The sequence below is a fragment of the Syngnathus leptorhynchus genome, chromosome 10, assembly GCF_054491065.1.
Source record: "Syngnathus leptorhynchus isolate UIUO chromosome 10, UIUO_Slep, whole genome shotgun sequence".
NCBI lineage: Eukaryota > Metazoa > Chordata > Actinopteri > Syngnathiformes > Syngnathidae > Syngnathus > Syngnathus leptorhynchus.
In genome coordinates this window covers 6300001-6314644 of record NC_141204.1, presented here as the reverse complement: position 1 = coordinate 6314644, position 14644 = coordinate 6300001, and the positions used below count along the sequence as shown (strand labels likewise).

At 44.1% G+C, this 14644-nt stretch overlaps 1 protein-coding gene across 2 annotated transcripts in view; it reads left to right on the top strand.

The window, feature by feature from the left end:
* slit1a (slit homolog 1a (Drosophila)) overlaps window positions 1–11685 on the top strand; it is a 67437-nt gene extending 55752 nt beyond the window's left edge. The window contains exons 22-37 of one of the 2 annotated variants that reach the window (XM_085922276.1): window positions 991–1059; window positions 1132–1203; window positions 1283–1354; window positions 4155–4226; window positions 5677–5840; window positions 5936–6060; window positions 6136–6233; window positions 6334–6473; window positions 6552–6645; window positions 6735–6872; window positions 6945–7173; window positions 7247–7377; window positions 7454–7608; window positions 8423–8711; window positions 8840–9051; window positions 9446–11685. In XM_085922276.1, the coding sequence (XP_085778402.1) occupies window positions 991–1059; window positions 1132–1203; window positions 1283–1354; window positions 4155–4226; window positions 5677–5840; window positions 5936–6060; window positions 6136–6233; window positions 6334–6473; window positions 6552–6645; window positions 6735–6872; window positions 6945–7173; window positions 7247–7377; window positions 7454–7608; window positions 8423–8711; window positions 8840–9051; window positions 9446–9687 (2302 nt within the window). In that variant the 3' untranslated portion in view covers window positions 9688–11685. Of the gene's footprint in view, window positions 1–990; window positions 1060–1131; window positions 1204–1282; window positions 1355–4154; window positions 4227–5676; window positions 5841–5935; window positions 6061–6135; window positions 6234–6333; window positions 6646–6734; window positions 6873–6944; window positions 7174–7246; window positions 7378–7453; window positions 7609–8422; window positions 8712–8839; window positions 9052–9445 lie in introns of both variants that reach the window. The other variant, XM_085922274.1, reaches the window with a different exon arrangement.
* The last annotated feature ends 2959 nt before the right edge of the window (window positions 11686–14644 follow it).

Genomic DNA, 14644 nt, shown 5'->3' with positions numbered 1-14644 from the left:
GTGTCAGGGCCAAAAGCCTGTCCACGGGAGCATAGGGGACATTTTAATGAGCACTTTTCAATGGAAAGGGGAGGGAGTGGAACTTTCCAATACTGCTGTGAGTGGTTCGCATACAGGCACGTGCACACACACACATGCAGTGCAAGCCTTGAGGCCTGTCATTGTCCCAGCAGGTGTGACCAGGTGGGCCTCTCTGTTCTGGTCTTTCATGTAGTCATCTGGAGCGCTCGCAACACCGTCATTATCCAAAGTGTCCTGCGCACCATCATTACCTCTCATTACCCCGCAGTCCAAAGCCCCTAACTAACCATTGCCCCCACCACCACCACCACCCCTCACCGCCTTCTCCAGCCCACCAACTCTTGAATACAGTCAACAAAAGCAGGCAAAAGGCCCCCGCAGCTCCTCTCAGGCCATTTGTCAGGGTGGCAGCCTTCTGCTAGCACTTTGCTTTGGCAGTGTCTGCATCCTCGCAGGCAAGATGACAACCGTGGTGGGCTTCAAGAGAACACACAAGTATAGGAGTGGGTGTCTTTCTCAAGAGGTCAAGGAACTTTAGTGTTCATGCATTTTTAGTCTGCGTTGTACTTATTGGAATCGACAGGTATGGCGGATGGATATTTGAGAAGCTGTATTGTACAGTACGGCTGTTGTCCCTGAATGCAACACGTTTGGTCTATTTGCATTCTTGGTTCGAGACCCTTCAAAAGAGCGTCAACAACTCATCACATTCTCTGCCTTGATGCAACGCTTTTCTTTAAACACTACTAATCTCTCTCGCGGAAAGACTTCCACTCTCGAGCAGCTGCGCCGACTTCACCGTTCCAACAAAAACAAGATATTTCTTCGCAACTTGATGGAAATATAGCTTTGACCGCCAAGGAATAATAGTGATAGTAAACTACGGATAGGATTATTTCTCTCTTTAGTACATGCAGCCTTAAATTATGCGCTGTACAGAAGTTGGAATGAGTGTCTTTTTTTCTTCAGGTATCTGGATGGAAACCAATTCAGCGTGCTACCAAAGGAGCTGTCCTCCTTTAAGTTCCTTCAGCTGGTGTAAGTCTCCTTTTTTTGTCTGATCTCCACAAATAACATGAAATAAACCTGTTTGATTTTTTTTTTTTGTAGGGATCTGAGCAACAACAAGATCAGTTCTCTGACCAACTCTTCTTTCGCCAACATGAGCCAACTCACCACCTTGTGAGTTCTGATGGGCCTCACATTCGGCATGTATTCTCTCAAAACACACAAATTAATGTAGTTTTTTTTAATGTTGCAGAATCTTGAGCTACAACGCCTTACGCTGCATTCCCAAAATGGCCTTTAGTGGACTGCTCTCCCTCCGGCTACTGTGAGTTCCAAAATGATTTCTTGAAATGGTTCAAAAACATTTGACATAAAATGCCACTTCAAAAAAAAATACTTGACTCTCCAAAGATGAAATAAAGAAATACGAAGAACAAGAAAACTGAGTACAATGACTCAAAGACGGGAACAAGAAAAGAAAAAAAAAGCGCAAAATAGACCCAAAAAGTTATTTTGAGTACTTTTGCAATCAGCCTAAATGAGTGATTAAAAAGAATATTTGACAAGAAGGGGGCCAGCAGATGTCAAGAATCTTTGATAAACTCCAGAGAAGTACGCCGTCTAAATAGTTATGACAGCTTATGAATACACGCACACAAACACAACCTCTGACCTATTTTCTCTGCATAAGTGGCAACTTCGGCGTTGGGCATGCGCGGCCCACACCTCGCCAGGGCTGCTGTGCACAATCACCATGACACTGATTACCCGAGAATGTTCACCCGCGCTAGCCATAATGGCATTGACGGTGTCTGCGAGCCTTTGATTGTGCCCTCTCGCTGACCGTGGGCTCCAAATGGGGAGGAATCGTTCTGCTCAATAACTGAAATGTTGGATATAAACGTGTGCGACACTTAGATGATGAAACCCAAACGAGATTTGGAGCCGTTGCCTCGCATTCCAACTCAAATCTTGGGCCCCAGACACATTGGAGACTCGTGTGTGTGCGTGTGTGTGTGTGTGTGTGCGTGCGAAGACCAGAGGTGTCCAAACTTTTTTTCTTTGACTGCTCCATACAGAAAAAAAACACAGGCTGTAAGACCACTTCAACATTCTTCACCTTTATTTTCTCAAATGCCCTAAAACTAATGCATAAGTGAAGATAAAGATTTGCTGAATCGGAATTACTATAATGCTCCAGACCACCGCTGCAAAAAGTGAAATCTGTGATTTAGAAATTCTATTTTTAAAGGTATGTTATTATAGGATTTAGGGTATTTCAAAGGTCCTGAAATATACTTTAAGAATAATACAAACACATTGAAACACAAGATATTGAGCAAGATCAAGAGCAATTCAAATTTGTCTCAAACGTATTAACTGGGCTGCCTTTTAGTGGTTGAGCGTGGAATTACACTTTAGTTGTCGTAAATATCCATTTTTACATCTTTGCGCATGTAGAAAATCGTATCTCTATCTCAAGCTGATATATTTGTATTTTTGTATTGGTAGTAGTCATGGGCATCACACCCATGTTATTTTCAGTATACGCTGCAGACGGCTACAAAACAAACAGCTGGTCGCAAATGGTCCGCAGACTGTAGTTTGACCACCCTGATGTCGACGCATCAGCCTCCCATGTGTGCTCATAGCAGGCACGCTTTAAAAAAGAAAACATTTACAAGTGACAACAAAGCTTTTTACGGTGGGATGTGACTGAAGCCCCCCATCATTACTCCACACAAAACGTGAGAGGTCTTTTAGCACCCGATGAGAGCGAAGTTCGGCCGTCATTAACTTGATGTTGCCTCGCTTGCCTTGCAAGCGCCGCTTTGATCCCTAATGAAGCGCCACCCGTTATTTCTGCTCTTACTCACTAACGCCAGGCCCGCTTCTACGAGACTGCCTGGGTGACGCCATGAGAACCCCTCCCCATCCCCTGTCGACACACAAAACTCTCAGATCTCTATTAGCACAAACCATCTACTTCTACTTCCAAATAGAATTTTTGTGTTTTGATGCTGACTTTAAACTAAAACGTTGGTATTTGACCCTGGTTTATTAATTGACCAGAGTAAAAGTAATGTTTTACTCTAGTGCCTCCTATTAAATATCCCTTGCCCACAAAACTAAAGTGACAATGAGCTCCAATTAATGAGTTTCGACTTTAAGCCCCAATTTGACAGTTCCAAGTTTGGAGCGTTAAGTGAGAACGGGATAGTCGCTCACCCCGAGGTGCCAATGTCACCACCAAGCCGCACCTCTGGCTTTATGCTGCAGGAAAGACGAGAAGCATCATTAACGCTTCAAACGGAACACTAGGTCTGAACCTGGCGCCGCCGCTGCGGTTTTGCTCCGAGTGAGATTCCACGTGTGTGTATGAAGTTTGTGGTTTCTAGCTGCCCATTAATAAACTGCTAATTGGCCTGCTGGGTATTAGGAGTGGGGGATGATGAGTAGGGGGAGGCCAAGACACATGCTAGGCTGAGAGGGAAAAGACAAATAAAAAATTATAATAATATCGAGCAAACTTGTGTGTGCCAAGTGTGAATCATGTCAAAATTAAGAATAGTTAAAGTAGTGCAGGTACAACATAAAGCTGACACCCCCCCCCCCCCCCCCCCTCTATGATGCATGAAATCCTGATCCAGTCAGTACACGCTAGCCATGAAAATGTGATTTCATGATGCACAGCTGCACACTAGACAAAGAGAGGATGTCATTACGAGAGCGGATCAGGTTGCTTCCCGGAGACTCCCTGGCTGCCTGCTCCCATGAGTGCTCTGCCAGGTTGGCACACTGCTGGCTGGCACGCGTGTCCGCCCGCCCGCCCGCCTGGCCGCCGCTTGCTGGCCACTCCACATTCAGTCCACTAAATTGTCTCAAGACACTTTCATTGTTTTTAGTTCAGCTGTGCCAGTGGCTTTGCCCTGACTGGTATTGTTGGAAGGAAGTACCAATTCTTGACAGAGAAGATACATTTTTTTACAGAAGAAACTTACATGATTTATTTTTCCCATACACAAAAATAAAATAAAAATATCGTATTATATTTTAATCCAACTTCCAAATGAGTCAATTATACAGTATATATACTATTTATAATTTTTATTTCTGTTTTTAAGGTCTCTCCATGGCAATGAAATCTCAGAGCTTCCTGATGGCATCTTCAGTGACGTGTCCTCTCTTTCCCACTTGTGAGTATCGCACACACAGACACACACAAACACAGACACACTCACACACACGTGCTTTATTCACAATCTTATCTTCTACCATCTGCACACACGCAGTCCAACATACATCCACATGCTTTCAGGCAGCAGTGTGGGAGACAGTGGCAGGTCTGTAGTCCTCTTTGGTGGGTCCGACCTCCCTCCCCTCACTCTAATTAGGCTGACTGTGGTTAAGCTTCATACAGAGCCCTCCACTGTCCCATCTCTATCTCTAAAAAAACACACACGCTCAGATGGTCTGCATAGATCTGTGTTTTTATTTATGTCTGCACTTTTTCTTGCATGTCTGAAGTCTGTTCAATAGACTTATCAAGATGAGAGGCATTGCGAAGGGGTGGAGGGGGGGGGGGCAGCATGAAGCATCCAGGAAAAACGTAGGGCGGGCCATTGATCTTTGCTCCCGCTCAAGTGGCATCCGTGTTTGCAGATGTCAGGTGTCAGCGATTGGCGCTGGCTGAAAGATGAGCCTCTGTGCCGCCATAATGGAAGTGCATCGATTCAGGAGCGTGAAGACAGAGTCGGCATTGATCCGACAATGACGCAAGCGCTTAAGAGCATCTCGTGGTCCCTCGTTGACGGTGCAGCATGGAGGATAAATACTCTCCCCATGTCTTTTGTTCCTCCACATTTGTACTTCTACGGCAAGCATAGAGCCCCTAAATATCTCGTAAAGACTTATTGATAAAGTTGAAATTTTATTTCTGCAATTTTCCTCATAATGCAGTTTTATCTTCATGTACAGACAGGATTCAGGAGTAAAACCGTTTTTGCAACCTTTTCACGATGGCCATGAATAAGCACAAGAGTAAATTGCGAAACCATATTAAATGCTAATTAATGTTCTCATCGATTACCATACAAGTGTTGAGAGAACTCAGTCGTTATCATCCAAAAGGATTTTAAGGATTTCAACAAATTCATGAAAAAAGTAGGCTTTTCAAATTATACTTGATATTCCCAATTTATACTGTAAAATGATGACTGGGTTCGCCTTAGGGCCCCCAAATGACTATATACGCCCCTGCATACATAGTTTGATTTTGTTGAAGGTCTAGAGAGACACCAGCTGGTTGTACAGGGAACTACAATGCAAGGTCCAAAACGTAGTAAAATATTCTACAAATAGTTCAGAGACATTTTAAAAGAAATTTGAGATAAAATAAGAAGTTCTTTTCTTTTCTTTTTTTTATAGAGTCAGACTGTGGTGGGATATTTTTAATCTCAAAATGTGATATTCAAAGCCAATGAAAATGCCTTAGTATAAATAAAACAGCACACATTGGTAGCTCATACATTGTCAAAAGTGAAGGTCACAATATTATATTGGCCAATTCCTCACATTAACACTTCCTGCAGTCGTCATGAAGAGATTTGATCTTATTGAGAGATTGTTTTTATTGTATTTCATCAGAGCAATCGGTGCCAATCCGCTATACTGCGACTGCCGCCTGCGCTGGTTGTCAGACTGGGTCAAGACTGGATACAAAGAGCCCGGCATCGCTCGCTGCGCTGGTCCACGTGGCCTGGAGGGGAAACTTCTGCTCACCACACCAGCAAAGAAGTTTGAATGCACGGGTAAGATATATATACGTACGTACATCGTGGTTATTATAGTTTGTCAATTGTCATTATGGTTACACTCGCCCCATATGTTTCATCCATCCATGTAGGTGAGGTGGACACAACAGTACTGGCCAAGTGTAACCCGTGTCTGTCTAGCCCATGTCAAAACCAAGGCGTGTGTCATAGCGACCTGGTAGACATCTACAGGTGCAACTGTGCTCCGGGATTCAAGGTCAGTCTTGTTCCATACGCACGCCTCGCAGAGACGTCGACATCTTACTGATATGAAGGTGAATTGTCATCTCAGGGCAAGAACTGCGAGACAGCTCTAAACGCATGCGTGAGCAACCCTTGTGCCAACGGCGGGCGATGCCAAGTGGATGAGGAAGACGAGGGACAGTACAGGTGGGGGAGAATCTCAAGATCGAGCATCCAAAGCCGAATGGACACAATTGGATTGCTGTTTCCCATGGTACTACAGAAAAGACGTGTGTGTGTGTTGCAGCTGCACATGTCCGCTGGGTTTCGAGGGCCCCACCTGCCAGACCAATGTTGACGACTGCGAGGACAATGACTGTGAGAACGGCGCCACCTGCATGGACGGAGTCAACAACTACACTTGTTTTTGTCCCCCCTACTACACAGGTGACAACCACGCACGCACGACCGGCACGGCACCCCTTTATTTTGCTGTATGTAATCTTAGAAGTGATGTGTGTGCAGGGGAGATGTGTGAGGAAATGGAGGACGTGTGCGCCCCAGGACGAAGCCCCTGCCAACATCAGTCCACCTGCCTCATTACTTCCTCCGGGCCCAAGTCAGCGGTTTAAAAAAATAAATAAAAAAATCAGGACATAAACACAATATGGACACATCAGACTCAAGTGTAATATTTGTGCGTGTCAGGTGCGTGTGCGCTCCTGGTTACGTGGGTGACGACTGCAGTGTGGACTACGACGATTGCCAGGAGCATCGCTGTCAGAATGGAGCCCAGTGTGTGGATGAGCTGAACGGATACACCTGTCAGTGTGAGCAAGGCTACAGGTGAGCACACACACTAAAAAAAATACACAACTACATACATAACATGTATACTACTTCCTACTATGTGCACAGCGGTCAGCTGTGTGAGGTTCCTCCGTCGCCATTATCCCTGTGCGAGCTGGCCGACTGTCAGAACGACGCCCCCTGTGTGGAGCGGGGCGGCCGCGCCCTCTGCCAATGCCCCCCGGAGTTTGGCGGACCACGTTGCGAGAAACTAGTCAGCGTCAACTTTGTGGACAGAGACTCCTACCTGCTTCTCTCCGACCTCAAGAACTGGCCACAAGCCAACATCACCCTACAGGTACTGCTTTACCTTCTACTTGATTCTCACACTGACTTTCTTTTAATGAGTCCATATCTTACTGTGTCCGCAGGTTTCCACGGCGGAGGATAACGGCATCCTCTTGTACAACGGTGACAATGATCACATTGCGGTGGAGTTGTACCAAGGTCACGTAAAGGTCAGCTACGACCCTGGCAGCCAGCCCGGCCACGCTATCTACAGGTCAGCCATTCTCACTGCATCCTCACGTTCTTGACGATCACTTCAGTTCTGATATTTGCTCCTTCGCCCCCGCCAGTGCCGAGACCATCAACGACGGTCAGTTCCACACGGTGGAGCTGGTCACATTGGACCAGATGGTGAACCTGTCCATCGACGGGGGCCTCCCCACCACCATGGACAGCTTCGGGGCGGTGCGGCCCCTTAACGGAGAGGCTCCACTATACGTGGGGGGTAGGGGCCCTCTCCAGAACACACCTTCCTCCTCTTCAGGCACTCTTAACTACTACACTACTGTCAATCACCTCCCTCCACCACCACGCCAACCAAAACCCCCCCTCTCCCCCTCATTGACCATAACTGAGCCACTCATGACTGTTAGCAAACCTCAAAAGTAGACCACAAGTTGATTTTCTTGTGAGGTGAATAATAACATCAATAATTAAATTAAATTAAATTTCTTTCTAAAAAGTGAATTCTATATTGTTGTCCTCAAAACATTTTACACAGTTTAAAATGAACACTGCACTTAAATATAAAGAAAATACTTAAGTGGTTCAATTCTAGTAAAATGTTAAAAAAATGAACTTAAAAGTACAATACAACTGAAGTATTTCACCACCATGAAAAAACTTGTGACAATGTGAGTTGTTGCCAGGTAACCACTGAATGGATTATCAGGATTAGTGGCTGCAAATTGTTTTGTGTGTTGATGTAATTCAAAATCATAACAGGAGACGTTTCAGGTGAACTGCTTCGCTTCCCTTCAAGGACGCTGTGTCTTGCGGTGCATTCACAGAGTTGCATATTGTAAAGTGTATTGAATTGATAGCATCGAAGCAAAAAATCCGCCATATGACGGCCGATATCTGGATAAAATTAGAGTCACTGATATCACTCTATATATAATTCTCAAAAAGGCACCGTAGGAGACACCTGCTTGAAAAGCCTTTCCTCCATTTCACTCCTACCTTCCCTGTGTTAACTGTCTGTTTGTGCTGCTACTTGGTAAGCGTCACTCTTCTAAACAACTTGTGACCTCCCCCAGGGATGCCGGTCGGCGTGCACCCAGGCGCCTTCCGCCTGTGGCAGATCCAGAACAGCTCTAGTTTCCACGGCTGCATCCAGAATCTATACATCAACAATGAATTACAAGACTTCACCAAGACCCAGATGAAGCCCGGTGTGGTGCCGGGCTGCGAGCCCTGCAAGAAGATTTACTGCGTGCACGGCATCTGCCAGCCCGACGGCCTCCAGGGGCCCGTGTGCCACTGCCGGCCGGGCTGGGTTGGACTACAATGTGACCTTCCGGCTGCCAACCCCTGTCAAGGCAGCAAGTATGTTAACCACAACACAGCCATAACTCTAACCCTAAAGTATGTTTAATATTAGTCAAACTCCCTCACCCCCCTCACTCATTGCTGAGTTTCTGCCCTACATTAAAAGGGACGTTATGTGTTTGTAGATGTGTCCACGGCCGGTGCATCCCACTGGACAGCGAGTCATACCGCTGCGAATGTAGCGAGGGCTATCGCGGTGCGTTGTGCAACCAACAAGGGGAGCTGTTCAACCCCTGCCGCCGGCTTAACTGCAAACACGGCCGCTGCCAGATTTCCGACACGGGAGACGCCTATTGTCACTGCGAGAATGGCTACACCGGGGATCTCTGTGATGCAGGTATTATGACACTCTGCTTATTCATGAGTAGTTCCAGTGGGTAGAAAAAGTCTAACCACAAAGCCTTTCAAGCTTCAATAGAAAAACAAATGATAGGAAAAGCCTGCTAACAGGTCTGAACTTTATTTCGGGTAAATAAAAAGCACTTCAAATAATGCTTGCTGACTCCCATTTAACATAGTTTGGACGTTCTACTGAACATAGCCAAATCTTAAGAGAGTTGTTTAATGGTGGAAAAAAGTTTCATACATTTCACAAAAAACAGACATTGGATCAGGGGTGTGTAGACTTTTCATAACCACCGCAAAGGTGGTTATGTTTTTGTTTCCAAGTGTTGGCTTGCATCTCCCTCATCTCAATGCATGCGTGACTAAAATGTCTTTTGACCATGCAGAGTCGGCGTGCCAGGGTGAGCCCATGCGGGATTTCTACCAGGTGCAGAGGGGCTACGCCATCTGCCAGACGACACGCACCGTGTCCTGGGTGGAATGCAGTGGCATGTGCGAGGCGGGAGCCTGCTGCGGCAGCCAGCGAATGAAGCGTCGGAAATACACCTTTGAGTGCAGCGACGGCAGCACCTTCAGCGAGGAGGTGGAGAAGAGCATCAAGTGTGGCTGCGTGGGCTGCGCCGTCTAGAATGCAATGGAAATGAGAGATTCTAAAGAATATATATAAAACCTCTATCTATATATTATGGACTCTGATGCTTGTAAAATAGGACATGTGCTTTGTGAGTTGCAGTATCACAGAATCTCAACTCAAAAGGCTCCAGAGATTTTTTTTTCCCCCCACAAACAGCAGTGAGGACAGTGTGTGGGGAGGAATGAAAGAAGAGAGCTGGACTGTTGACCAAGCCGAGTGTCACATGAGAGGAAGTTGTTTGTCAACCACACACATCCACGCACACGCGAAGAAGATGTTCGAGTGGCACATAATCAAGTGCGGATGCAGTGACTAACTGGGCTCCACAAGTCCCCCAGCATGCATTGCCCCCTCCCTCTAGCAGGGCTATCTCCTCTGCTTGACACCTGCAGTATTAAAAACAAGAGGAGAAAAAACTTTGCTGATAAAAAAAAAACGCATAAAACTCTATAATTAATTGATTTGATGGTTATTTTTTTTCTGTTGAATCATCTTAATTTCTCATTTTTTTGTTTGTTGTATTTTATTTCACCATGTAACCTTCAAAAAAGAAACCTCCCCGTTTATATAGAAAAGCCTAACAGATTCTAATATATATATATATATATATAAATATATATTTGTATTTCTTTTGGGGTTTTTTTGGTATAGTATTTTTCTATGTTACGTGGAAGGTTGTTGGTAAAAGGCGCTGGCTTGGTCTTTTTACTTTATAAATAATTTGCCCGACATTTAATGGCAAGTAGTAATGGGCCACACACACACGTAAAAATACAAAAATGGAATATTTTAGGAACGTTTAATTTAGTAGTTCAAATTAAACACATTGCACAGGTTAATCATATGAAAATATTTTTCAAAAACCAATTCTTACCTGCTAATTTCCGTATTAAAAACCTTTTCATTGTTTGTTACATAATACAGCTGAATTTGTTTGAGTTATCTGAAATTTGGGTTTATGTTAGTGCTAAACTATAATCATCCAAATGAGAAAGAAATCAAATTGTAAAATATCTTGGAACTACTGAAATCTATAGATTTTCCTAAAATATTCAAATATTTTGCAGTGCATCTGTACACGTAACAGAGCCACTGCTGGTCTGCTCGAGAACTGTCATTAAATATTGTATGTCGTCTTCCATGTGAATATTACATCACATTCATGAGCACATCGGTTTGTTTTCGCTCCTTTTCTTATTTATTTTTTCGTACAGCAATGCGTTTAATTGCGTTGCATTTTTCCTGATATTTTCCAAAATACAAAAAAGAAGAAAAAGATTAAAAAATAAATTTAAAAATGATTAAACTAAAGTTAAACATGCATCATAAGCTGCTGTCACGCATGAGTTGTGTTAGGAAAATAACAGCCACACAACTGCTGACATATAATGAGAAGTCAAGAGATTTTCTAGCTGGTATTCTGAAAAAAAAAAAAAAAAGAGGGGGGGGGGGGTTCTTGAGGTGCCAATTGCAGTGAGCACATAGCTGAATGTATAAATGTGTACAGATATTAAATATGCTTATTCATGAAGTGGTAACTTTTAGATGTGCTTTAGTTTAGAATGGATCACATAATGTTCTGGGATTGGGATTCTGGTGATTATGTAACCGTACGGACGCTCACCGTCCTCCTTCTAAGCCGTGGGCCTCATAAAGGCACACCTTTTGTGGAATGTGACTTTTCTTTTTCTTGGCTTCCGTCAGTTCACGTCTCCTTGGTGTGCAAGTACAACTTCTTGGTAGCCATCTTAGTGGTGCTTGTGCTTTATTGAGATGTTCTGTAACTCAATCAGTAAGACTCTCAATCATATGAGCTATGATAACTATTTTCTTGTAAACCACACAATGTTGTATAAAGACTTTGTTTCTCTGTCACAGGACTTGATGGTGGGATTGAAGTGAAATAAGTCCCAAAATGATGCTGAATGTATGTAGTGCCACCGACAAAATGTTTACCAAACCTCCACTCTTTTCATTCATTAAACTTCTATGTGTGTGCTTTTATCAACTCCTTTGTCTTCTTGGACCATGATTTTTACCTAAAGAAGTGGCCTGTAATTAGGTACACTTGAAAATGGCGGTGTACCTAATGACGTCACAGATCAAACAGCCAATCAGAAAGTGGGGGTGAGGGCGGGTGTGGCACTTTTCAGTTAAGCATTTTCTCTAATGAAGTGGCCTGTAATCAGGTACACCTGTGTCCGAGTGACGTCACGGATCAAACAGCCAATCAGAAAGTGGGGGGTTGTTTGGGTGTGGCACTTTTCACTTTCATTTAAATTTTGACCATGATTTTTCCCTAATGAAGTGGCCTGTTATTAGGAACACCTAAAAATGGCGGTGTACCTAAGGGAGTGTCCAAATGACGTCACAGATCAAACAGCCAATCAGAAAGTGGGGGTGAGGGCGGGTGTGGCACTTTTCAGTTAAGCATTTTCCCTAATGAAGTGGCCTGTAATCAGGTACACCTGTGTCCGAGTGACGTCACGGATCAAACAGCCAATCAGAAAGTGGGGGGTTGTTTGGGTGTGGCACTTTTCACTTTCATTTAAATTTTGACCATGATTTTTCCCTAATGAAGTGGCCTGTGATTAGGTACACCTGAAAATGGCGGTGTACCTAATGGAGTGTCCTTGTGACGTCACAGATCAAACAGCCAATCAGAAAGTGGGGGGTTGTTTGGGTGTGGCACTTTTCACTTTCATTTAAATTTTGACCATGATTTTTCCCTAATGAAGTGGCCTGTGATTAGGTACACCTGAAAATGGCGGTGTACCTAATGGAGTGTCCTTGTGACGTCACAGATCAAACAGCCAATCAGAAAGTGGGGGGTTGTTTGGGTGTGGCACTTTTCACTTTCATTTAAATTTTGACCATGATTTTTCCCTAATGAAGTGGCCTGTGATTAGGTACACCTGAAAATGGCGGTGTACCTAATGGAGTGTCCTTGTGACGTCACAGATCAAACAGCCAATCAGAAAGTGGGGGGTTGTTTGGGTGTGGCACTTTTCATTTTCATTTAAATTTTGACCATGATTTTTCCCTAATGAAGTGGCCTGTGATTAGGTACACCTGAAAATGGCGGTGTACCTAATGGAGTGTCCTTGTGACGTCACAGATCAAACAGCCAATCAGAAAGTGGGGGGTTGTTTGGGTGTGGCACTTTTCACTTTCATTTAAATTTTGACCATGATTTTTCCCTAATGAAGTGGCCTGTGATTAGGTACACCTGAAAATGGCGGTGTACCTAATGGAGTGTCCTTGTGACGTCACAGATCAAACAGCCAATCAGAAAGTGGGGGGTTGTTTGGGTGTGGCACTTTTCACTTTCATTTAAATTTTGACCATGATTTTTCCCTAATGAAGTGGCCTGTGATTAGGTACACCTGAAAATGGCGGTGTACCTAATGGAGTGTCCTTGTGACGTCACAGATCAAACAGCCAATCAGAAAGTGGGGGGTTGTTTGGGTGTGGCACTTTTCACTTTCATTTAAATTTTGACCATGATTTTTCCCTAATGAAGTGGCATGTGATTAGGTACACCTGAAAATGGCGGTGTACCTAATGGAGTGTCCTTGTGACGTCACAGATCAAACAGCCAATCAGAAAGTGGGGGGTTGTTTGGGTGTGGCACTTTTCACTTTCATTTAAATTTTGACCATGATTTTTCCCTAATGAAGTGGCCTGTGATTAGGTACACCTGAAAATGGCGGTGTACCTAATGGAGTGTCCTTGTGACGTCACAGATCAAACAGCCAATCAGAAAGTGGGGGGTTGTTTGGGTGTGGCACTTTTCACTTTCATTTAAATTTTGACCATGATTTTTCCCTAATGAAGTGGCCTGTGATTAGGTACACCTGAAAATGGCGGTGTACCTAATGGAGTGTCCTTGTGACGTCACAGATCAAACAGCCAATCAGAAAGTGGGGGGTTGTTTGGGTGTGGCACTTTTCACTTTCATTTAAATTTTGACCATGATTTTTCCCTAATGAAGTGGCCTGTGATTAGGTACACCTGAAAATGGCGGTGTACCTAATGGAGTGTCCTTGTGACGTCACAGATCAAACAGCCAATCAGAAAGTGGGGGGTTGTTTGGGTGTGGCACTTTTCCCTTTCATTTAAATTTTGACCATGATTTTTCCCTAATGAAGTGGCCTGTGATTAGGTACACCTGAAAATGGCGGTGTACCTAATGGAGTGTCCTTGTGACGTCACAGATCAAACAGCCAATCAGAAAGTGGGGGGTTGTTTGGGTGTGGCACTTTTCACTTTCATTTAAATTTTGACCATGATTTTTCCCTAATGAAGTGGCATGTGATTAGGTACACCTGAAAATGGCGGTGTACCTAATGGAGTGTCCTTGTGACGTCACAGATCAAACAGCCAATCAGAAAGTGGGGGGTTGTTTGGGTGTGGCACTTTTCACTTTCATTTAAATTTTGACCATGATTTTTCCCTAATGAAGTGGCCTGTGATTAGGTACACCTGAAAATGGCGGTGTACCTAATGGAGTGTCCTTGTGACGTCACAGATCAAACAGCCAATCAGAAAGTGGGGGGTTGTTTGGGTGTGGCACTTTTCACTTTCATTTCAATTTTGACCATGATTTTTCCCTAATGAAGTGGCCTGTGATTAGGTACACCTGAAAATGGCGGTGTACCTAATAGAGTGTCCTTGTGACGTCACAGATCAAACAGCCAATCAGAAAGTGGGGGGTTGTTTGGGTGTGGCACTTTTCACTTTCATTTCAATTTTGACCATGATTTTTCCCTAATGAAGTGGCCTGTGATTAGGTACACCTGAAAATGGCGGTGTACCTAATAGAGTGTCCTTGTGACGTCACAGATCAAACAGCCAATCAGAAAGTGGGGGGTTGTTTGGGTGTGGCACTTTTCACTTTCATTTAAATTTTGACCATGATTTTTCCCTAATGAAGTGGCCTGTGATTAGG